The 22,353-nt window shown below is 39.5% G+C and overlaps 1 protein-coding gene across 4 annotated transcripts in view; it reads right to left on the bottom strand.

Moving 5' to 3' along the window:
* The window catches only part of LOC128684742 (LITAF domain-containing protein), a 76,341-nt gene extending 60,545 nt beyond the window's left edge, over window positions 1–15,796 (bottom strand). For 2 of the 4 annotated variants that reach the window (XM_070104414.1, XM_070104420.1), the window contains exon 1: window positions 15,641–15,781. In XM_070104414.1, the coding sequence (XP_069960515.1) occupies window positions 15,641–15,749 (109 nt within the window). In that variant the 5' untranslated portion in view covers window positions 15,750–15,781. Of the gene's footprint in view, window positions 1–8,537; window positions 9,170–15,640 lie in introns of those variants that run through there. The other 2 variants (XM_070104424.1, XM_070104408.1) reach the window with 2 other exon arrangements.
* Between the last annotated feature and the right edge of the window lie 6,557 nt (window positions 15,797–22,353).

Raw genomic sequence — 22,353 nt, 5'->3', positions numbered from 1 at the left:
CACACCCCCTACCTTTCCTAAAGCCTCCTTGTTCATCTGCTATCCTATTCTCAGTCTTACTTTTAATTCTTTCAATAATAACTCTACCATACACTTTACCAGGTATACTCAGCAGACTTATCCCCCTATAATTTTTGCACTCTCTTTTATCCCCTTTGCCTTTATACAAAGGAACTATGCATGCTCTCTGCCAATCCCTAGGTACCTTACCCTCTTCCATACATTTATTAAATAACTGCACCAACCACTCCAAAACTATATCCCCACCTGCTTTTAACATTTCTATCTTTATCCCATCAATCCCGGCTGCCTTACCCCCTTTCATTTTACCTACTACCTCACGAACTTCCCCCACACTCACAACTGGCTCTTCCTCACTCCTACAAATGTTATTCCTCCTTGTCCTATACACGAAATCACAGCTTCCCTATCTTCATCAACATTTAACAATTCCTCAAAATATTCCCTCCATCTTCCCAATACCGCTAACTCTCCATTTAATAACTTGCCTCTCCTATTTTTAACTGACAAATCCATTTGTTCTCTAGGCTTTCTTAACTTGTTAATCTCACTCCAAAACTTTTTCTTATTTTCAACAAAATTTGCTGATAACATCTCACCCACTCTCTCATTTGCTCTCTTTTTACATTGCTTCACCACTCTCTTAACCTCTCTCTTTTTCTCCATATACTCTTCCCTCCTTGCATCACTTCTACTTTGTAAAAACTTCTCATATGCTAACTTTTTCTCCCTTGCTACTCTCTTTACATCATCATTCCACCAATCGCTCCTCTTCCCTCCCGCACCCACTTTCCTGTAACCACAAACTTCTGCTGAACACTCTAACACTACATTTTTAAACCTACCCCATACCTTTTCAAACCCATTGCCTATGCTCTCATTAACCCATCTATCCTCCAATAGCTGTTTATATCTTACCCTAACTGCCTCCTCTTTTAGTTTATAAACCTTCACCTCTCTCTTCCCTGATGCTTCTATTCTCCTTGTATCCCATCTACCTTTTACTCTCAGTGTAGCTACAACTAGAAAGTGATCTGATATATCTGTGGCCTCTCTATAAACATGTACATCCTGAAGTCTACTCAACAGTCTTTTATCTACCAATACATAATCCAACAAACTACTGTCATTTCGCCCTACATCATATCTTGTATACTTATTTATCCTCTTTTTCTTAAAATATGTATTACCTATAACTAAACCCCTTTCTATACAAAGTTCAATCAAAGGGCTCCCATTATCATTTACACCTGGCACCCCAAACTTACCTACCACACCCTCTCTAAAAGTTTCTCCTACTTTAGCATTCATGTCCCCTACCACAATCACTCTCTCACTTGGTTCAAAGGCTCCTATACATTCACTTAACATCTCCCAAAATCTCTCTCTCTCGTCTGCATTCCTCTCTTCTCCAGGTGCATACACGCTTATTATAACCCACTTCTCGCATCCAACCTTTACTTTAATCCACATAATTCTTGAATTTACACATTCATATTCTCTTTTCTCCTTCCATAACTGATCATTCAACATTACTGCTACCCCTTCCTTTGCTCTAACTCTCTCAGATACTCCAGATTTAATCTCATTTATTTCCCCCCACTGAAACTCCCCTACCCCCTTCATCTTTGTTTCGCTTAGGGCCAGGACATCCAACTTCTTTTCATTCATAACATCAGCAATCATCTGTTTCTTGTCATCCGCACTACATCCACGCACATTTAAGCATCCCAGTTTTATAAAGTTTTTCTTCTTCTCTTTTTTAGTAAATGTCTACAGGAGAAGGGGTTACTAGCCCATTGCTCCCGGCATTTTAGTCGCCTCATACGACACGCATGGCTTATGGAGGAAAGATTCTTTTCCACTTCCCCATGGACAATAGAAGAAATAAAGAAGAACAAGAGCTATTTAGAAAAAGGAGAAAAACCTAGATGTATGTATATATATATATGCATGTGCGTGTCTGTGAAGTGTGACCAAAGTGTAAGTAGGAGTAGCAAGATATCCCTGTTATCTAGCGTGTTTATGAGACAGAAAAAGAAACCAGCAATCCTACCATCATGCAAAACAGTTACAGGTTTCTGTTTCACAGTCATCTGGCAGGACGGTAGTACTTCCCTGGGTGGTTGCTGTCTACCAACCTACTACCTACCTACCTATCTGTACATCTGTACTACAATTATTATATACACTAGTACTGCAATTAATTATTTATGGAATAACACTGTATTGGTTGGTAATCTAACTGAAGCTCCTCTAACATGCAATCAATATTCTAAAAATTACTGCTATTTTTTCTACGTACTGTGAGTATCACCTGATCATATATTCAAGAAGCACAAATTATCACATCAGCTATACTCCACCAAGGCAAGGTGACCCAAAACATGACAACATGCTATTACTCCTTCTCTAGTTGTCTTTTCAAAAGAGCTCAGTCATCACAATTTTAATTATCCACCAAAATGCTCCATTTCTACCCATTCTTCAGAGAGCAAGCATGCTTTCCACCTCCAAAACTCAAGCCCAGCTAATCGATTTCCCCAAGTTCCTTCACACAAGTTACCTTTCACATACCATGTCAAATCCACTTGTTCCGATTAAATACATCTACACATGCTTGTTGGAGGCTCAATCCCCAATCTCAGGAAACCTTCACACCCTCCCTCCAACCCCTCCTGGAATGTGCCCCTACATCTTCCCTCCACACCAGATTTATATAAACAGATCCTCTTGGTCAATCCATCTTGCCCTACCCCTTTCATTGTACATTCTGTATTATCACTTTTATAATGATCACATTACAGTGGTACCTTGACTTACAAGTTTAATTTGTTCCGTTACCAAGCTTGTAACTCAATTTGCTCGTATATCAAATCAATTTTCCTCATTGAAATTAACTGAAATGCCATTAATCTATTCCAGTGGAATTCCTAGCTTTCGGGAGACAGGAGAAAATACTTCAATATAACTCTATTATCAACTCTGGCTTATTTATCAATCACAATTGATCTAACATGACAAAATAAACAATATAAATAACACAGAAACATGATATACATATACTCTAGAATGAATAAAATACAGTGAACCACTGCCTTACGAACGCATTGCGTTACATTAAATCCGCCATACGAAGCATTTGAATGCAAAAATTTTGCCTTGCCTCATGATAAAAAACTCGCCTTACATGATTCGTCCCACGTGTGGCCTCAGTGCCAGTGTTTACAAGCCAGCCAGTGCGGTCGCATCTACGCATACATTCGGTACATTTCACATTATCCCAGTGTTTTTAGTGCTTGTAACTGCAAAATAAGTCACCATGGACCCCAAGAAAGCTTCTAGTGCCATCCCTGTGGTAAAAAGGGCAAGAATTAGTATGGAATTGAAAAAAGAGATTAAGGAAATGTGTGCAAAGTGGGTTGAACTGCAAACCTTTACAGATGAAAATCACCCTGACACAGCTACTGCAAGCCGTGTTGGCAACCTGTACAATGGCAATGTTATGGCCCATTTTAGGAAAATCTTCATGGAACGGGAGGTATAGAGCTCTATGGACAGATTTGTTGTGCGACAGAGGTCCAGTGACTCTCAAGCTGGTCCTAGTGGCATTAAAAGAAGGGAAGTAACCCCAGAAAAGGACTTGCTACCTCAAGTCCTAATGGAAGGGGGATTCCCCTTCTAAACAATAACTTCCACACTCTCCCCTCCTCCCATCCCATCAATCACCACCAGATCTTCAATGAAGGTAAGTGTCATGTATTCTATTCCTAGTAGAGTAGTAATTGTGCATGTCTTCTTCAGTTTGTGTGTATTAAATTTAATATTTCATGTGGTAAATTTTTTTTTTTTTCATACTTTGGGGTGTCAGGAACGGATTAATTTGATTTCCATTATTTCTTATGGGAAAAATTAATTCGGCTAACGATAATTTCGGCTCACGATGAGCTCTCAGGAACGGATTAATATTGTAAGGCGGGGGTCCACCGTATATCATTATGTGACAAGTGGTGGCAGCCACTCCCAAAGTTAAAATAATTATCACTCTGACCATATCTTCCCATTCTTGCCCTTCTGAGGTCTTATTATAAGAGAAAACTGTGTTTGTGAGGCTAATTGCACTAGATCACTAGTTTCATAAGGATAGCACTGAAACAAAAGTGATTTTCTTGTGTTTTTCTATGATTTCATGCTTTAATTTAATGGATATCGGCCTCCTCTTCTTTTCAGCACTGTCCTTTGCACTTACATGTACTTTCTTAGGACCTATGGTTAGAAAAAAGAAATTTGGCAAAATAACTGCACAAAAAGCATAAAATGCTGGGATGCTGGGTGGATGTTGTGGCATTCGCTGCGCCAACTAGTGGCAGCGTATGTGAAGCTTGCTCGTAACTCAGACTTTGGCTTGCAACTCAAAGCAAAAAATCAACAGAGTGACAGCTCGTAACTCGGAAAACCCATAAGTTGGGGCACTCGTAAGTCAAGGTACCACTGTATTATTATTATTATTATTATTATTATTGTTATTATTGTTATTATTATTACTGTTATTGTTATACATAATTCAGTATCTTTAACAGTGAACTGTGGCCTTCAAGTCAGTGCAGCTAAGCTGTGCCTCATGGTCTTCAGAATGCAACATTCCCTTCTGTTACTGCCCTTTGGCCACCCCCCCACCTGTTCCACTGGTCACTCCTTTCCCCACATGGCTAGCCATCACTTTGTACATTTCTATCTTGACTTAAGAAAAGTTACCTGCTACATTACATTTATGGTCCAGATGCCCTTCTAAGACTTTTTTTTTATGAGGCAGCAGTCCACAGTAAACTCTCTTAAGTGAGTTAAGTGTATAATTCTGCATTCCTCCTTCCTTTCTGCAGTTTGGATAGCTTCTAGAATGTATTTTTCCCTTCACCCAGGTAGTTACACTTAAGGCAGAGAATGGACTGGTCTCCCAATCACCATGCATACCTCTAGGTCATCACTACCTCCCTCACCTCTGGGGGGGGTTCCTTACTTTTCCCTTACTTTCATCCTGTTCACCATCCTTTTTGTTTTTTGGGGTCCACTGCTCCATCTTCATTCTCTTTCCCTACTCCTCCCTAGCTCCATCTCCCATCCCACCTTGGGTGGACATGGAACAATGCTTCCACATTGTGGCATGCAAAGAGTAAGTTACAATTTATTTGGCGTATGTCACACTCCCATATAGGCTGCCTCCCAACCAGCAAACCGGGTGCTAAGAGTTTAACGATCAATAGGGTACCCATTGTTAAATCAGTACCTTGGTTCATTGGCCAATCACAGGCAAGCCCGCCAAAGCTGAAGCAACGTGGTTCACTTGCAGTAAGCATTGGCAGACTTGCCTAGCTGCTGGTTGAGTATGGTGCACACTCTCTGGCTTCTGCCTTGCCATCTGTCACCATGGTGTACACTTACTATTCCATCTGTACATAGTGTACATACTTGTATATATCATCTGGTGAAGGCAAATATACTTTATAGTCTACTGCTGAGTTTTGTTTGCTCCATTTCCCATTACAACCAGGTCTCACAGGCCATTCTTTACCTGTGTTTGTAATACACATAGATCCACTATGCGACAGATGACAGTGTTCCTCATCCAGTTGATCTGTTTTTAAAGAGGCCCTACTTTCTCTTTAACAAGGACAGCTCCTCCTCCCTCCTTTTCCATGCACTTCTGCCACTTTCTTTCCATCCTTATGGTAGAGTTCTTTGCAATTCCCCAGGCCCTTTAATTTGCTCCCTCTCACATTCCTATTCAATTAGTTCTCTTCACTACTCTCAACCTTTCCTTGCTCTTCTGTTTTACCCCCTCCTAGATCTCTTTCCTTTATGGTTTGAGGAACTCAGCTCTTTAGGCCTTTTTTTTCTTCAGAGCCCAGAGACAGGGCATCACCCTCCAGTGCGTCCTGTTTCATATCACCATCTGGAGAAATGATGTCACAGACAGAGCAGCCTTCATATCTCACTCCTTACAAGATGTCACACTTCTTTTCCTAGACAAGAGGGAGCTTGTATTGGGAGTTTGGAAGAAGACGAACCGCCTCTGGCTGGGAAGCCTGGTGATATTCCTATGCTCCTTGGCAATGGGCTCTATTCAGTCCTTTGGAGGACCTTGTCCATTGGTCTGGCACCCCACCCAGGGTAAGGAAAAGGAAACAAATGTGGTATAACACAATCCTTTACTAATGTTTCACCCACACAACAAAGAAATGGATGTGGCCCTGACATGACTGAGTGAGCTACTCCAGATTTCCAGCTCATCTTTATCAATGGATAGTGAACTCTCCTGCCTGTCAGTGGTATCTCATCCACCCAGATACAATCGAGCACTCTTCACCAGTGACCCTAGTTCTACTTGGCTTAAACCCATCTTGCAAGCACTTTGGATCATGTGCCATGAGATGCCTGTCACTCAACTTCTGGACAGAGCTAGCTATGTTCTTCTGAATCCTCATATCAAGTGTTTTCCCTTGCTTGCAGCTTCCTCTATGCCATGGCTCTTTAGGTCAAGTCTGCAAGCTCTGGCAGCCTCTTGTTGACTCAAAGTCTGCATCAACAACAGGCAGGGCCTTTCTAACCTGCCTTCTGTTTCTTATAAAACCACTAAACCCCTTTTCATACCTCCTTAACTGGAATCCTTATGTGGTTTTAGCTGGGAGGTAGGAAACAATACATGTTGCACTAAGAGGGCCCTTAACAACCCCAACACGAATAATTATTATTTTTATCTTCATTACCGTAAATTTAATTATAAAGCTACACAAACTAAATATCCATAGCTTAGTGCTTGATCAAAATGTTATGCATACAAAATGGGCCTCAATCATACTACTTAGTCCCAACTCAGAAGAACATTTTGCATAATTATATTTATGAGCTTTATATTCAAATAATTATAAAATGAGAATATGATTCATTATTATTAGTTATAATTACTGTAAAATAAGTTTGTAATTTGGCTGATTGATTGAGGTTCACAGCATTTTGAAAACTATTTAACCGATGTTTATGCACAACCATCATTTTAATCCATATTTCAGCATACATACTGTATGGTATTTATATATGCATAAAGGCATATCTACCTATACTGTATGTGGAAAATACTGTATATATTTTCCTGAAATACAGTAGTTATATGTAAATAGATGGCCATACTGTATTTAATAAAACTTATGTTATCGAAAACGGGAAGCTGTGCCTGCGCAGAAGGACACTCGCCATTGTTTGTTTTGAATTGAGAGTAACAGACATTTGTTAATAATGTGAAGAATTTTCGTGCTCTAGAGGTAAAATTGGGTTGACACCTCTCAAATAGGAGGTGAAATTGTTGGATGTGCATTCCTGCATAATTTGAGTATCAGGCGACAGGACAGGACAACTCCAGGAACCTCAGATAAGCTGTCTAATTTATGTTTAAATTCTGGCCAGTAAATTTTTCATAAATGTAGGCAAAAGGGGGGGTCCTGTATATGACACATTAATCTCCAGTCAAATTGGTGAGTTTTATGATTAAGATATATTCTCCTTCTGTTATATAAATGTGTATACGTATATATATATATATATAATCATTTATTAATTTTAATATACAGTCCACAAATTTATATATTTACCAGAATTCCTGGTGATGTATCTTTTATTTATAATTAATAGGTCTAGAGCAACTTGTGGATATGACAGTGGTAGGTATCGAAGGGGGACATTTTTTGTGACCTAGGTCTCCCAAATTCCTACTTGTCTATGTAACTCTGATAAATAATAAATAATTATCTTTGTTATCATTTACTGTTATGTACATAATGAGTTACATTCAGATAAATGCAATTTTCCACACTGTATATGTATATTAGGAGAGTGCATACATTTCTACCTGTTCATGATTTTATTTACCTCTGTATCTGCCTCATACAAATTTTATGTACAAAAATAATTTTTCAGGCATATAAAGGCGAGTGAACTACAAAGACTTCAAGTAACTACTAAAGCCGCAAGTAGCATTCTTTACACTAATCCCTAGAAGCATGAAGTGTGCCAACTCTCTTGGGAAAAGCCACTTTTATCTACATTCAGCATACACCCCAGTGAGTGCATCCGAATGCAGTATAACATTATCCCACCATCACAGCCTGGTCAGTAACATGACTTGTGCCTGTCAAGCTAGCTACCACATGAGCCATGACACTCCTATGTGACTGCTCTTCCACTATGTGACTATATTTCCACTAGAAATATAGGATATAGGAATAAAAGAACAAGAAAATACTGTATAAAAACTACTTGAGCAATAACTTAACAAAATAAAAATAAAAAAAATATCATATGCCATTAATAATCGAGGAAATTTACTTGTGGTAACTTGCCTTGCATTACAGATGTAAAGTATTAATATTCTGGTTCTGGCTTCCAATGTACCTTTTCTTTTAATTCACCTACTCTGTAATACTGTATGCCTTACATATTAATTCAAGTTAAAAGCAAAAACCTACTGTTAAAGAGCCGCTGTCGTATTGCTTCGTGAAATGATGAGTCGAGCGGAAAAGATGTAGGAGTATTAGGTGCAGTAAGCGGGGCAATGAGGGATCCCTTTGGTCCACCAATGTCTGGCTGAGAATACCAGGCCCACAATGGAAGGTCCTCAACCTCATGTCTTGTGCCCTCACTGGCTCTCCTTGGAACTATCAGATTTCTATTTGAGCAACTACTTCGAGAAACTCTAGTCCCGGCAATTTCCTCCTCACCCTTACCCTCATGGGGACACCCCATCACTTCACTGCATTTTTTTGACACATAAACAGTGGAACTTGCCAAGCTTCTTCATAATGAACCACAAATACCACCATTTTTTCTCATGTTTACCATGGGTCACTCTTATCTAGTTTTTTCGAAGTTCAAGGAATGTGTTTTCAACTTTCATATAAAATTTTATCTAATGTTAGAGTAATAAATAACAGTAAAACTTTTTGTAAGTAACTATTGTATTCTGTTCTCCTCATCAGGCTACCTGTTTAGTCCTTCAAATCAGATATTGTATTATACATATTTCCTATATCAAAGTTTACTACTGACTTCATCACAAATGTAGAGGTAATTCTGTGTTCACTGTGTTCACTCTTAAAGTTTTCAAATCAAGAAAAAGAGCTTGGGGCAAGATATCCAAAGTGAGGAGGAGGAGGAGCGGTGGGCGTCAGCCTTCCTTCACTACCAGTGTTGTTATGCTGTGTTGCTGTGTACCTGTCGGCCTCCTGGGAGATTGTCAATACCACTGTGGAATGATTCCTTTACCATGAATTTCAAGCCAAATGAATACAAATATTTTTGTACATTCATCAATAAACCCATTTGTGTTTACTTGGAGAAGAGAACATTAAAAACAGAGTAATTAGAATTAGTGTATTCCACTTTAGCTATACTACTTATGAATATTAGGTTGCAAAAGTGTAAAGTAATGCAGTAATTCTAAGTAAACAAACACTTCTAAAAATAGCCAGTCAATAATATATTTATCATAAACTTAAGAAAATTATCCAGGTTATTTAAAAAAAAAAAATTTGTTAATTACAATTTTATCACTATTGAACTGCTAATGCTTAAATAAATTTATTAATAAAAGCTATTACTGTCAAGCCTCTTAGTCATGTGGGAAAATTATAACATTGCCAACACACGACGATGCAACACACTGCCACCACATAATATTACACCTCCTAAAACATTTACTTTATCATCTTTTTTCTTTCAATGCAGTATGTAACAAGTAAATATTTAAAGTAATTAGCTAAACATTAACATTATCAGCTGTGGTAAACACTAACATCCAGAAATATATAAAATTCAGTGCTAAGGTTACTGCAACAAGAATTTATTGACTTATGAACCACAAAAACTAAACTGAACTAGGTACAAACATTCACTCAGTACCCATAACACTTTTGGGAACTATATATACAATATATACACTGGTATATATATTACTGCAAATGAAAATACAAAAACACCACATTATTGCAACTAAACATTCATAACTCCAGCCATTAAAATATGAAAGGTTCTCTAGATATGCTGAACGGTGAATGTATTTGTTGTTACAGGTTGCCATGGAGATGAGGCAATACAAAAGTGAATCCTTGTCAATTATGTATGTGGCAACATAACAAAGACTACTTCAAGATATAGATGTATACTACACAACTACTTTATTATTAAACTTGCAAATACTGTTCAAAATAACCTCTGAAAACACTCAGAAACTAGCAAATAACTCTATTTCTGTCTAATACAAGAAGTCATCTCATTAAAACAAGAGCAGAAGTTGAACCATTTTCATTCCAAATAACATACGAATAATATTTACCCACATGTTACCTGAGTGAAAAATGCAACACAACCAGCCTCTTACAATTTATGAATACATATTGAAAATACAATAGCTAAGAGGGGTAATCTATTTAAGAATAATTTTCAGCAAATGTGGTTAAAATATACAAGTGGGAGGAAGCACATGGTCTGTGATAAGGAATATGATGCAGAATTTAAAAGCAACAAAAATAAATCACCATTAAATAGATAAAGAGAATTAATCATAACATAAAAAAATTATTCCAAATGCAAACAACAAATGAGTAATGGCTGAAGATGTTTAGAAAAGACTGATCACTTGAACTGCGATTTTTTTTGCACTTATGGAAAGACAACTAGGAAATAAGTGAGTGAATATTCCTTCCTTCCTCTGGAAGGAAAGATATTTTTAAAGAATACAGTACATGACAGCATATGTATATCTTTGTATACATACATGTATGTTTTTTAGACACATTGACTATTTCCTCCTACCAAGGTGTGGTAGCCCAAAGAAGAGAACCATTTACTGTTGTTCATTCAACAGCTGTCTCTCTAAACTGCAATATTCCCACAAATCCTTCAGAAAGCAGACACTGTACTTCCTACCTTTAAAACTCAAGTTCAGCTAACCAATTTTTCCTGAATCCCTTCATAAATGTTATCTTGCTCACACTCCAACAGCAAATAAAATACCAAAAACCACTCTTCTCCAGGCCCGGTGGCCTGGTGGCTAAAGCTCCCGCTTCACACACGGAGGGCCTGGGTTCGATTCCCGGCGGGTGGAAACATTCGACACGTTTCCTTACACCTGTTGTCCTGTTCACCTAGCAGCAAATAGGTACCTGGGTGTTAGTCGACTGGTGTGGGTCGCATCCTGGGGGACAAGATTAAGGACCCCAATGGAAATAAGTTAGACAGTCCTCGATGACGCACTGACTTTCTTGGGTTATCCTGGGTGGCTAACCCTCCGGGGTTAAAAATCCGAACGAAATCTTATCTTATCTTATCTTATCATACCAATCAAACAAGCAAATGCAGGCCTCCTGGATACTCAAAACCCTCCCACTCAAACCTTCACACTCTCCCTCCAACCCAACCTGACAGTCAATACATACCACCTTTCGTCTATCTTTAATTTATAAAGCCTCTTGGTCAATCTATCTTACTCCAGCCTTTCTAAATGACCAAACTATCTGAAAAACCCCTCCTTCCTCCATGAATTGTAACACTTACCCCACCAAACAAGCTTCTAGCTAGACTTGTCAGTCACTGCACACTCTGAGAAAGGCCTTCCAGTATCCCAAAGCCCCACCCCCAGCCCCCTGTACCTCTGCCCATGCAAAAGGAACAGCATGGAGTAAAGTACGTACAAGTTTCCGAGTCAGTTAATTATAACAATAACTAGCAACTATAAGGCAAGCTTCTCAAGAGGTCCAGGAGCTGGAGATTAATTTCAAGAGACCCAAGAATTTTACTTGTACATGCTCAAAAACCCTTAATTTCAGTGAAGGGCTCTTGATCCAGGGAAATGGAGTTACCTTCCTTTTCACTGGATTAAAACTAATTACAATCTCTCTTATTCACTGAACCTTTCATTGCTTGTTAATTTTAAGTTAATTTTAAGCCTGCCCATAATGCTCTGCATACAAGGGGCTTTTGGCATGTTCACCTAACTACTATAATTCATTGTACAACTATGTATCATGTCCAAATAAATTATATGAATATGAATATATTCCCCAGACCAAACATGTCAGTTGATTTCGATAGAGTTGGGCAGCTAACAGATGCAAATGTTCAAAGTGCCTCTGAAACTGCTTTTCAATGGATGGATTGGTCTCCCACTTGAATAACAGAAAAAATGGATTTACCTTAATGAAATTCGCATATTATTTTGCTATGCTAGGCACATACTAGAGCATAGCATGGTAACAAGAATAGTGAATTGCTGGAACTAACTTAATATTTTAATGTCTATAATAACAATCTATTACTTGTAAGCCTGAAATACATTGTGATACTTAACCCTTAAATGGTCCAAATGTATATATACGTTTTTTCAACATCTGAAAGTATGTAAAAACATGTAGATCTTTTTTGTTTTACATTTGAAAATGTGTAAAAAACTTTTATCTACATTATTTTTTTGTTATATTTTATTATATTATATTTTTTGGGTCACCCTGCCTCGGTGGGAGACGGCCGACTTGTTGAAAAAAAAAAAAAAAAAAAAAAAAAATGTGAAAATATGTAAAAAAAAGTAGATCTACTTTTGTAGCACTATGAATTTGAACGTCGATCTGTTTGGACCGTTTAAGGGTTAACAATTACATATTTTTGATGAGAAATGTTTTGGTTTAAAAAAAAAAAGAAAATTATTCTAAAATGTTATACACAAATATGTTAATGATAATGAGACATGCATTTGAATTCATAAATATGGCATAAAAATACTGAAAGAGCACTGGACTTTGAACTTAAATTTTTTAAATTTTAAAATTTTCAAGGAATATATACACCAATTAAAAAGAAAAAAAGAAAAAAAAAAAAAAAAGAACCTCTGAGACATAACAACATATAAAACATGGTTGGTGAAAAAATGTTCTCAAATTACGGATAGTTTTTTGAAAAATTTGTGTGTACCCATTTAAATTCTGAGCAACAAACTTGTTTCTATTATTAGTTTTACAGATTATAATTATTTTATATACAGTGTACGATCATAATTCACGCAGGTTATGTTCCTTAAAACTGTGCTACCAATAACCTGCCCGACTTATGGGGTCAAAAACATGTGGGAAAAACCAGGTTGTGTTCCTCACACTTCAAGAGAATCTTAACAATATTTTTAGGGTCATAATGCTTCAAAAAATAATAGTTTCTGAACTCTAGTGAGGTTCAGTGTATGAAAAGAAAGAGTACATATATAACTAAAAAATGGCTGCATTAATACTGTAAAGTATCTGATCAAGAAGGTTGTTGATGCTTAACATCCTGAAGTGAGTGGAGAGGGTGGCTGCGGCCCTACTGGACACAGGTTGATGGATGAGGTTGATGTGATGTTGAAGGTTGGGAATCTTGGGATGCTGAGGCAACTTCATCAGATGATAATTGCAAGGGAGTGCTCAGATATTCTGTCATATGCCACTGAATTATCTTACCAAGCAGCTCTTTATACAGCTCACTGTGCATTCTAAACGGGTTTAATTATTCAGTACTAAATGTGCACGAGTTTTCAGGCTGTTCTTCCTCATTTTCTGTTTTATAGCATGATTAGGCTTTTTTCCTAATAAGGCCATCAAATGGAACACCTTTCATCTGTTTGTTTTTCAGTCCACACATTTAGTAAATTTTCTGCTTTATTTAGCTCTAATGACCTATTCTTCACTCTTTACACTGTGTCACACTAAAGATTACTCATTGCACAAGCCTATAACTTCATCTTTTGTCTTGAGTTGGCCTATATCTTCATCTCACTGATTTTTAACACCAGATACTCATGCTATCTCCACGCCATGTGCATCACCCTTCAGCATCTCAGTTACCTCTAATTTTTGTGAAGTATGTAATTTCACACTTATTTTTCTTTCTTGCTTCACCAGTGTCACCTACACTTCATTTGGATGCCATGATAAATCTCCAGAAATGAAACAGGGTGACAAAAAAAAACAAAAAATTGAGCAATGATATACACAGACCCACATGGGAAGCTGCTTTCATCCAGTCACCCTTCCTTACACCACTAAAAGAACTATGTTCCCCAATGTCTAGTGTCCCGTAGCTCAATTACTAGCACACTCAGCTCTCACACTGAGGTTTTGGGGGGCTGATCCCCAGTACAGATGGAAACATTAGGATGTGTTTCCTTAATGGCACCTGCTGTCAATGTTCACCTATCAGTAAAATAGGTACCTGGGTGCTATTCGACTGATGTGGGTTGGATCCTGGGGCCAAAATTGACCTAATTTGCCCAAAATGCTCAGCATAACAAGGGGCTTTCTATATAGCAGTATGCACTGGTGCCCCCTAACAGAAGTGCGTGCCACCAGTGGAAACGAATTCCACTCCCACACACTTTAATGAAAATGTGCGCACTTCTATTGGTTGGAAACAAATTTAAATTGCAGTACATATATTGAAAACACAAGCTATGATCATACAACTTAAGGAAGGTTTTCTACTCTATAATAATTACACTACCACTATATAATATAATGAATACTGTATGTATACACAGTAATTATATATAATTTCTATGCCATGGGAATAGTGGGTTAGAATTCTTACCCACAGACATGTCATAAAAGGTGACCAAAATGTTGGGGCAAGAGGCTAGAATCTCTTCTTCTGCATGCTCTTATCAAACAAATCAAAGAAGAAAATTTTAAAACCATGCGAATAAAGTAGAGATAAAAAACAAAGGATTGTTAACATTATGAATGAAAAAAACTGGATATCCAAGCATTCCAATCATTAAGTGAAACAAAGCTATAAGGGGTAAGGGAATTTAACCTAGCTGTGTGTAGAAAGGGAGTTTAGTAATAGGCAATACAATACGTACTTATTTTGAGAAAAAGATGTTTGGCAAAAGAGAGGTTATTAAGGTGATTTGAGCATGTAGAGGATGAAGAGGGATTGGATGACAAAGAGAGTATATAAATCTGGGATGGAAGGTAAGAGAGATAGGGGTCACCCCAGCTATGGTTAGAGCGACGGGGTAAAGGAGATTCTGAGTGCTAGGGGTTTGAGGATCCAACAGACTTGAGTGAGCATGTAAGATAAGAGTGAGTGGAGATAAGCAGTTTTCAATGCTTGACCTGCTGATGAAGTGTGAGCAAGGTAACATTTATGAGGGGATTCAAGGAAACTTTAAGTCTGGCTATTAGCCAGACTTAGAGTCCTAGTAGGATTATTTTTATATTTTAACATTCATGGGAAAGCACTAAACCTGTTGGGATCATACAGAACTGAGGAAATTGAAGACATTCAGGTTTAATTCAAGGAAGTGAAGCACAGGTCCAATTCCTTAGATTATGAGCCCTTCATCAGGATAAAGGACCTTCCTTGGGGGATTGTGAGGCAAGAAGGGTAGTGCCTGCACTCTGAGGGAGAGGCAAGGATGTTGCAGTTCAAAGGGTCACTTTAATTGTCTGCACACTTCTGGCAAGACAGCATAAAACATTCAAGGTTATCTTTAGAATAAGAAACAAATACAATTATAAAAAGGAAAAGTGAGTAATATACAGCTTACCATGAAAAGGAATAAATGGTGCTTGTGGAGGCACTCCGCCAACTGCTTGAGAGTAGCTAGGAGGGGCATATGGTGGAGGTGCAGAGGGTGGAGCACTCACTTTAGACATGTTATCACTATCTGAAATTAGAGAGAAGATATAAAAAAAAATTGAAGCTGATTGAGATTTTATACAGGGATCAATTGTTTTCTAATGGTAAAACTAATGCTTTATAATAAGAAATGAAATTAAAGAGATTACACCCCTTAGCTTTAAATACTATATAGCACTGTACTTAAATCTCCAGCAAAGCCTGGTTAAAAAACAAATAGTCATTGTTCACCTTTTTCCCTGGGACAGAAATCCACTAATCTTTTATATTGCAAATAACATCCATGCTACTATTCCACAGAAAAAATGGTTATTTGTTGTGGAAATTATTTACATGATGAAAGGCAAAATAAGACTAACTCATCTTTCATGCAATTAAAGAAGCTGTATTTTGATGAGTAAATTTAATAACTTAAGGCAACCTAACTCAAGCCTAAAAGATACCATCCATAAAATTGTCAGTTCGATTAGGATATACTGTACAGTAGAACCCCCAACCCGTATCCACTGATTCGGTATCTGTGGTTTCAGTTATTCACAGTTTACTGCGGCCCAAAAATACAGCTTAATTTTGCATAACAATGGCCCCAAAGTGCAAAAGTTAGAAAGCTGGCAGTTCTTCAAAGCCTAAGAGAAGTCATGAAGTGCTTCCTATGAGTGAAAAAAATTATAATTTTCCACTTATTGTGCACAATTTATCAATTAAACTTTATAATAGGCATGTATAGGACTTATATATAGGGTTTGCTACTATCCACGGTTTCAGTATCAATAGCAGGTCCTTGGAACAAATTCCCTGCGGATGCAGGGGTCCTACTGTACAACAAAAGGGTCTCTTCCTACAGGCATACAATATACATATTTATGTACCGAATCTCTGTTGCGCAACACATTTAATACTCGAGAATTTACATAATAAAAACATACCCAGGAATACTCTACATGAGGGCCCAATTTATACAGCAGGTCAGGTTCCAGGCTACCAGTGTAAAGCAAAAAATCGCTGTAAAGTGAATCATAGTCTTTTTTCACTTTCAAATGCATATGAAAGCCAGTTAACACATTTACACTATCATGTATTAAGTGAGCAATATAGCTAGGCCTCAAAAATGCATATACAGAACACATACTGCTTACCTTAAAATATTTTTGTTCTGTACTATCTCATATTAATAATAGAGTAAAATATTGAATATTTGTATTCTACCACTTTTCATCTGTCTAGACTTGGTGTACATAGTATCGTATCTTGGAAAGGATGCCTACTGACCTGGAAATTTTCTTGGATATATGCTAGATGTAGGAATGAAATTTAAGGTTACAGTCTAGGAGAAGACCTAGAAATTTACCCTCAGTGTGTCTTGAAATAGAGGAACCAGTTATTGATATATTAAGACTAAGATGTTTATTTTGACATGATACATGGTTGTACAGAGGAATACTGTATAATAGTTGGGTGTACAGCCAAAAGCCCCTTTGTATGCAGAGCATTTCAGGCAAATTTAAAGATTAACTTAAGATTAGGAAGGCAATAATAGTTCATATGGTCATTAGATGAGTTACTGTGAGTACAAGAGAATTGAATATTCTATCAGGTAATGCTAAATGTCTTTGATAAGTCTAGTAGAGAATTATTACACTATTGAATTAGTTGATAAAGATTATACTGTAGTTGGATATTTAAGGCTCTGCTTCCAAACAGCATGAAGTATGTTTTATCTATATTGAGAGTGAGTTTGCTGGTCATCATCCTAGTGGCGTTGTAAAGGGGAGGCAGCAGGCTGCCCTGGGTGACACCATAGAGCCTCTAAAGGTGACACTAATGCCCAAAACAGTGCTGCAGCAACACAAGAGAAAAATCCTTCATTTCTATATAGCCTATTATATGATTACAGGGAAAATCACTGATTTTGATGATGTGATAGATGATTTTGCTGGACTGACGGCAAGGAAATGTAAGATCAGATTCATTGAGATGTTACCTGTACTCAAGGTGAAATTGGAACTAGTGTTTCTCTGATATTGCAATGTTTTTCTTTATTTTTCAAGTTTTTTTTTTTTTGCACTGTTGAAGATGAATAAATGTAGGATCTGTTGCCTGTACTCAAAGTGGTATTTGAGTTTATGTTTCCTCAATATTACTACAATTATATATTTTATCGTTAATGAAGCTGAGAAGTATTCTCTTGTTCGGTTAATGGCCCTTAAACATTCTCATTGCTAAACACTAGTCACTGGGCATGCAGTAGTGACATAACTGAAGTTTACTCCCCCCATCCCCCCGCCCTTGAATTTCATGGGGGTGACACCAAAGATGCCGCCCCATGTGACACCAACCCTAGCAAAGTATATATTTTTAGCACCTCGTTGTTTACAGTGCTTCTCAGTATAGCTGGGTTTGAGTGGGAGAAGACATAAATAGTGTCATCTTTGAAAACAACTGGTTTAAGGAGTTAGGATGCATTGGGGAGATCATTAATGTAGATGAGACAGAGTGGGCCTAGGACACTACCCTGGGGCACTCCAACAGCTACAGGCTGGATAGTGGAGCTGACTCCATTTGCGTATACATATTGGTGTCTATCGTTAAGATAAGATTTTAGGTAATTGAGAGCATTTATAAAATAGCATCATTTGTACTTTTTTTTGGTCTAAACCCAAACTGGTAGGGATTTAGTATGTTGTTGGATGAAAGGTAGGAGTAAAGTTGTTTGTCCTTATTACTACAACTAGTGGCATCATTACTAAAAAACCGCCCCTTCTTTTAAAGAAAAAGTCATTTTAATACCACTGCCAGTGGACCATCCCCGCCCGGGGCCCCCCGGTTCCCCTAGGGGGCCCACGATCCCGCAGCCAGTGGGCCACCCCCGCCCCCGCCAGGGCACCCCCACCCCCGCCCAGGGACCCCCACCGCCGCCCCCATGGTCCCACCACCCCCCCAGGGACCCCCACCCCCGCCCCCAGGGGGCCCCCAAAGGGCCCCCGCCAGTGGCCCCACCACCCCCCGCCAGTGGGCCACCGCCGCCCCCAAGGGCCCCACCCCCCGGCCGCCAGGGAACCACCGCCGCTCCCAGGGGGCCATTTCCCCCGCCGCCAGTGGCCCCAACCGCCGCTGGGGGCCCACCCCCGCCGCCCAGTGGCACCACCACCGGGCCGCTGGGTGCCACACCGCCGCCCCAGCGGGAATCATTACCCCCGCCCCCAGGGACCCCCACCCCCCTGCCGTGGGGGGCCACCACCGCCCCCAGGGGCCCCCACCCCCGCCGCCATGGTGCCATCACCGGGGCCGCCGCCAGCAGCACCACCACCGCCGCCCCCGGTCCCCACCCCCAACGGCCCCGGGACCCGCCGTTGTGGGAACCCCCACCGGCGGCCCCGCCACCGAGGGTAGTCCCACTCCCACTGTTGGGATCAGCCAGTGGTACCACTTAAACGCAAATGGAACCACCCCGCCCCCCGGGGTGGCCCCGCTCCCACTGCCAGGGTCCCACGGGGCTCCCGCTAGTGGAAATTACTGCTGCTCCCAGGGGCAACCACTCCCCTAGTGGAAACACTCCCAGTGGACTACTAGGGGTTGGGCCCCTTACCATGCTAGGGGTTCACGGTTGGTAGTGGACCAGGCCGTTATTTAACTACTGCTGGAGTGGTAAACGTCAGGGAGGTCAAATAACCCTGGGGGATTAGGGGGATTTCCAAAAGCATGGCTTGTTTGCAGTTTTTTAAAAAACGGGTTTGGAGAGTTGAAGGAGGAGGTCTTGCTTCCCAGGAGGAAAATTAGAGGGGGGTTCCACCCAATGGGGGGTGGGGGTGGCTGGAGATGGGGAATGGGGCCAAAAAAAGGGGAGGTGCAGTCTGTCTCCTTGGAGGAGGCTGTAGGTGGGGGGGGGCAACGGGTACCAGCAGGGGGTGAAGCCCAGCACCTGCCAAGTCAAAGTTTTTCACAGAAAAAGGGGGGGAATCAGAGAAAGGGGAAAGAAATGAAATCAAAAGGTGGGAAATCGCTTCTTTCTCCAGGATAAAAACCCCAGTCCGGGAATGGGTACTACTGCCCCGAAAAGAAGGTAAGCGATTTTTGTGGTTGGTGATTTTCAGGTAAGATAAGGCCCGTGTTTTTAATGGGAATAAAAAGAGAGATAGGGGTGTTTTCCGGGAGCTGGTTTTTGGGGGGACATTGTAAACAGACGGGAAATATCATGTCAGGTAAGGGAAAAAGCCCATTATCTGTCCAGTGCTGGGGGAAATGATTTTGGGGAAGGGGGGAGAAGACCCCTTAGAAAACACAGGTAAAAGGCAAGATTTATTAAGTTTTAAGGGGGACCCCAATCTTTGTGATTTTGCCTAGAAGGGGAGGGAAATAAAATTTTTCCCAGGAAATTCAAAATTTCCTGGCTAGACAGATACGAAAGGGAATTTGAATCCCACCCAATTACAACTGAAAATTTTTTATGGCAAACATAAAGGTATGAATGGATGGGGTTCTTTCTCTCTGGGGGGGGGTGGTAGACTTGCAGACCTGATTGAAAAGGGCCCAAAGGGAAATGCCTAAAAAAAACCGATGGAAGATAGAGGTAGGGGTGTGTGGGGGAAAAAAGCAGGTTGCAACACTGGGTTGGGAAAAAGAAATGTAAAAAAGGTTTTCGAAAGGAAGTTAAAAAAAATAAAAGGTCAGAAAAAAAAGGGGGAACAGCAGAGGGCGGGGCAAGGGACTAGCCCCCTTTAAGGTTTATTTATACTAATGCAGGGGGTTTGAAAAAGAAAATGAGCTAAGATTAATTGCAAGTGCAGGAAACATAGATATTATTACATAAAGAGACCTGGCTCAATCTGAAAGAAAAAGAGATGCCATCGGGAATGTCAGCAAAAAGGTTTAAAAATTTTTCCCCAAACTGACAGGGTAAAGGGTGGGGGGGGAGAAAGGTATGTAGAGACTTTTAAATTGGTGTTAAAAGAAATTAAAGGAACCCCACACTGAATCTTTTTTGGAAAGCTAAAATGGAGAAAACAAATTTTTGGGGGATTTAAACCCAAATCTTGATAGGAGGCAGTAAACTTTAGGGGGAAAAATTGCAAGGCATCTCATAAAAAAATGTTGTGCTAAGGGGAAAGATTTAAACCCATAGACAGATTGACTGGAGAATTTGACGGGAAAATTTAATCGGGTGACTTTCTTGATACATCCAGGATTTTTTTTTTAAAAACATTTTGGGTGACAGAGCCAACTGGGGAAAAACTTTGATTTGGGTTTTCCCCAGTGGGGAAACACTTTAATTTCTTGAGGAATGATGATTTGGGGAGGATCAAAATCACCAGTTTTAACATATCTTGGAACCCCCAATAAGGGCAAATCAAGTCTCCGCCCTGATTTCCGCTTGGCTGATTTCTTAAGGGGCTGAAAAAAATTTCTTTGGTGGGCTGAACTGGAATGACCTGACTAGGGGGAGGGGGAGGTGGGGATGGTTCCATATTATTTTTTCCAGGCAAGTTCTGGGTGCTCAGTCAAATTTTGTTCCCCTAGGGAAATCAGATCAAAAAAAATGATCCTAAAAAGGAAAAAGATTTAAAAACGATTGGGAAAAAGGTATATATAAACCAAAAAAGGGGAAAGGGAAAGAAACAATATTCAGTTAAAGAGAGGGAAAAAAAAAGGGAAAGAAAAGCAAAAAGAGATTATGAGGAAAGTTGAAGAGGAACCCAAAATAACCCAAAGGATTCTTTCAGATACAGAAGTAAGATTTGGAAAGATAGGCCCACTAAAAGTTCCCGGGGCAGTTTTTTGACAGTATAAGGGAAAAGTGGGGAATTTTTAAAACATACTTCCCCCCAGTTTTTACAAGGGGGATACCGGGATATTCCAGAATGATAAATTATGTAGAAAGGGAGATAATAAATCCACCAATATTAAAAGGACATGGTCCTTTGGCAAATAGGGTAAATTAAAACCCAACAAATCCCCAGGCCCCATGAACTGTACAAAGGGTTTTAAAGGGAAAAAGGGAGTTTTTAACCTTCTAAAATTTTTTAATAAATACTTCCCAAAATGGGGATGGTATATGGAAAAAGGCAAAAGAACCTATTTTCAAAACAGGGGACAGGTCCCAGTTTTGAACTATAGACCAATGTTTTAACCCCCTAGTGGGAAAATTTATGGGAAACAATTTAAATTTTTTGGGTTTTTGTAGCCAATTGGGGAAAAGGCCCTAAATTTAACCCAACTAATCTCAATTGGGTTTTCAAAAAGGGGCGCTCTCCTTTCAATTTATTAACTTTTTACTAAGGATTTGAGGAGGAGATCATGGTAACTTTAAAATGATATTGTGTATATGGATTCCCCAAAGGTTTTGGGCAGGGTCCTACATCAGAACAATTTAGGAAAATTTTAAAACAGAATAGGAGGAGAAATTTTTTTCCCGGGTAGAGGAAGGTTGGGAAAAAAGGGGAGCAGAGAGGCCCCAAAAAAGGGGAGAAATCAGAAAGGGGGGCCACTTTGCGGTGTTCCAAGGGGGCAGGGGTTGGGCCCCCGTTTTTCACAACTACATAAACAAAAGATGAGGGTTTTTAAAAAGGGCCATCGGCAAGTTCCGATGACACCAAAAAAGGGCAGCCCAATTTTTTCTGAGAGGAC

Source organism: Cherax quadricarinatus, chromosome 5, assembly GCF_038502225.1.
Source record: "Cherax quadricarinatus isolate ZL_2023a chromosome 5, ASM3850222v1, whole genome shotgun sequence".
Classification (NCBI taxonomy): Eukaryota; Metazoa; Arthropoda; class Malacostraca; order Decapoda; family Parastacidae; genus Cherax; species Cherax quadricarinatus.
This window is presented reverse-complemented; position numbering and strand designations above follow the sequence as displayed.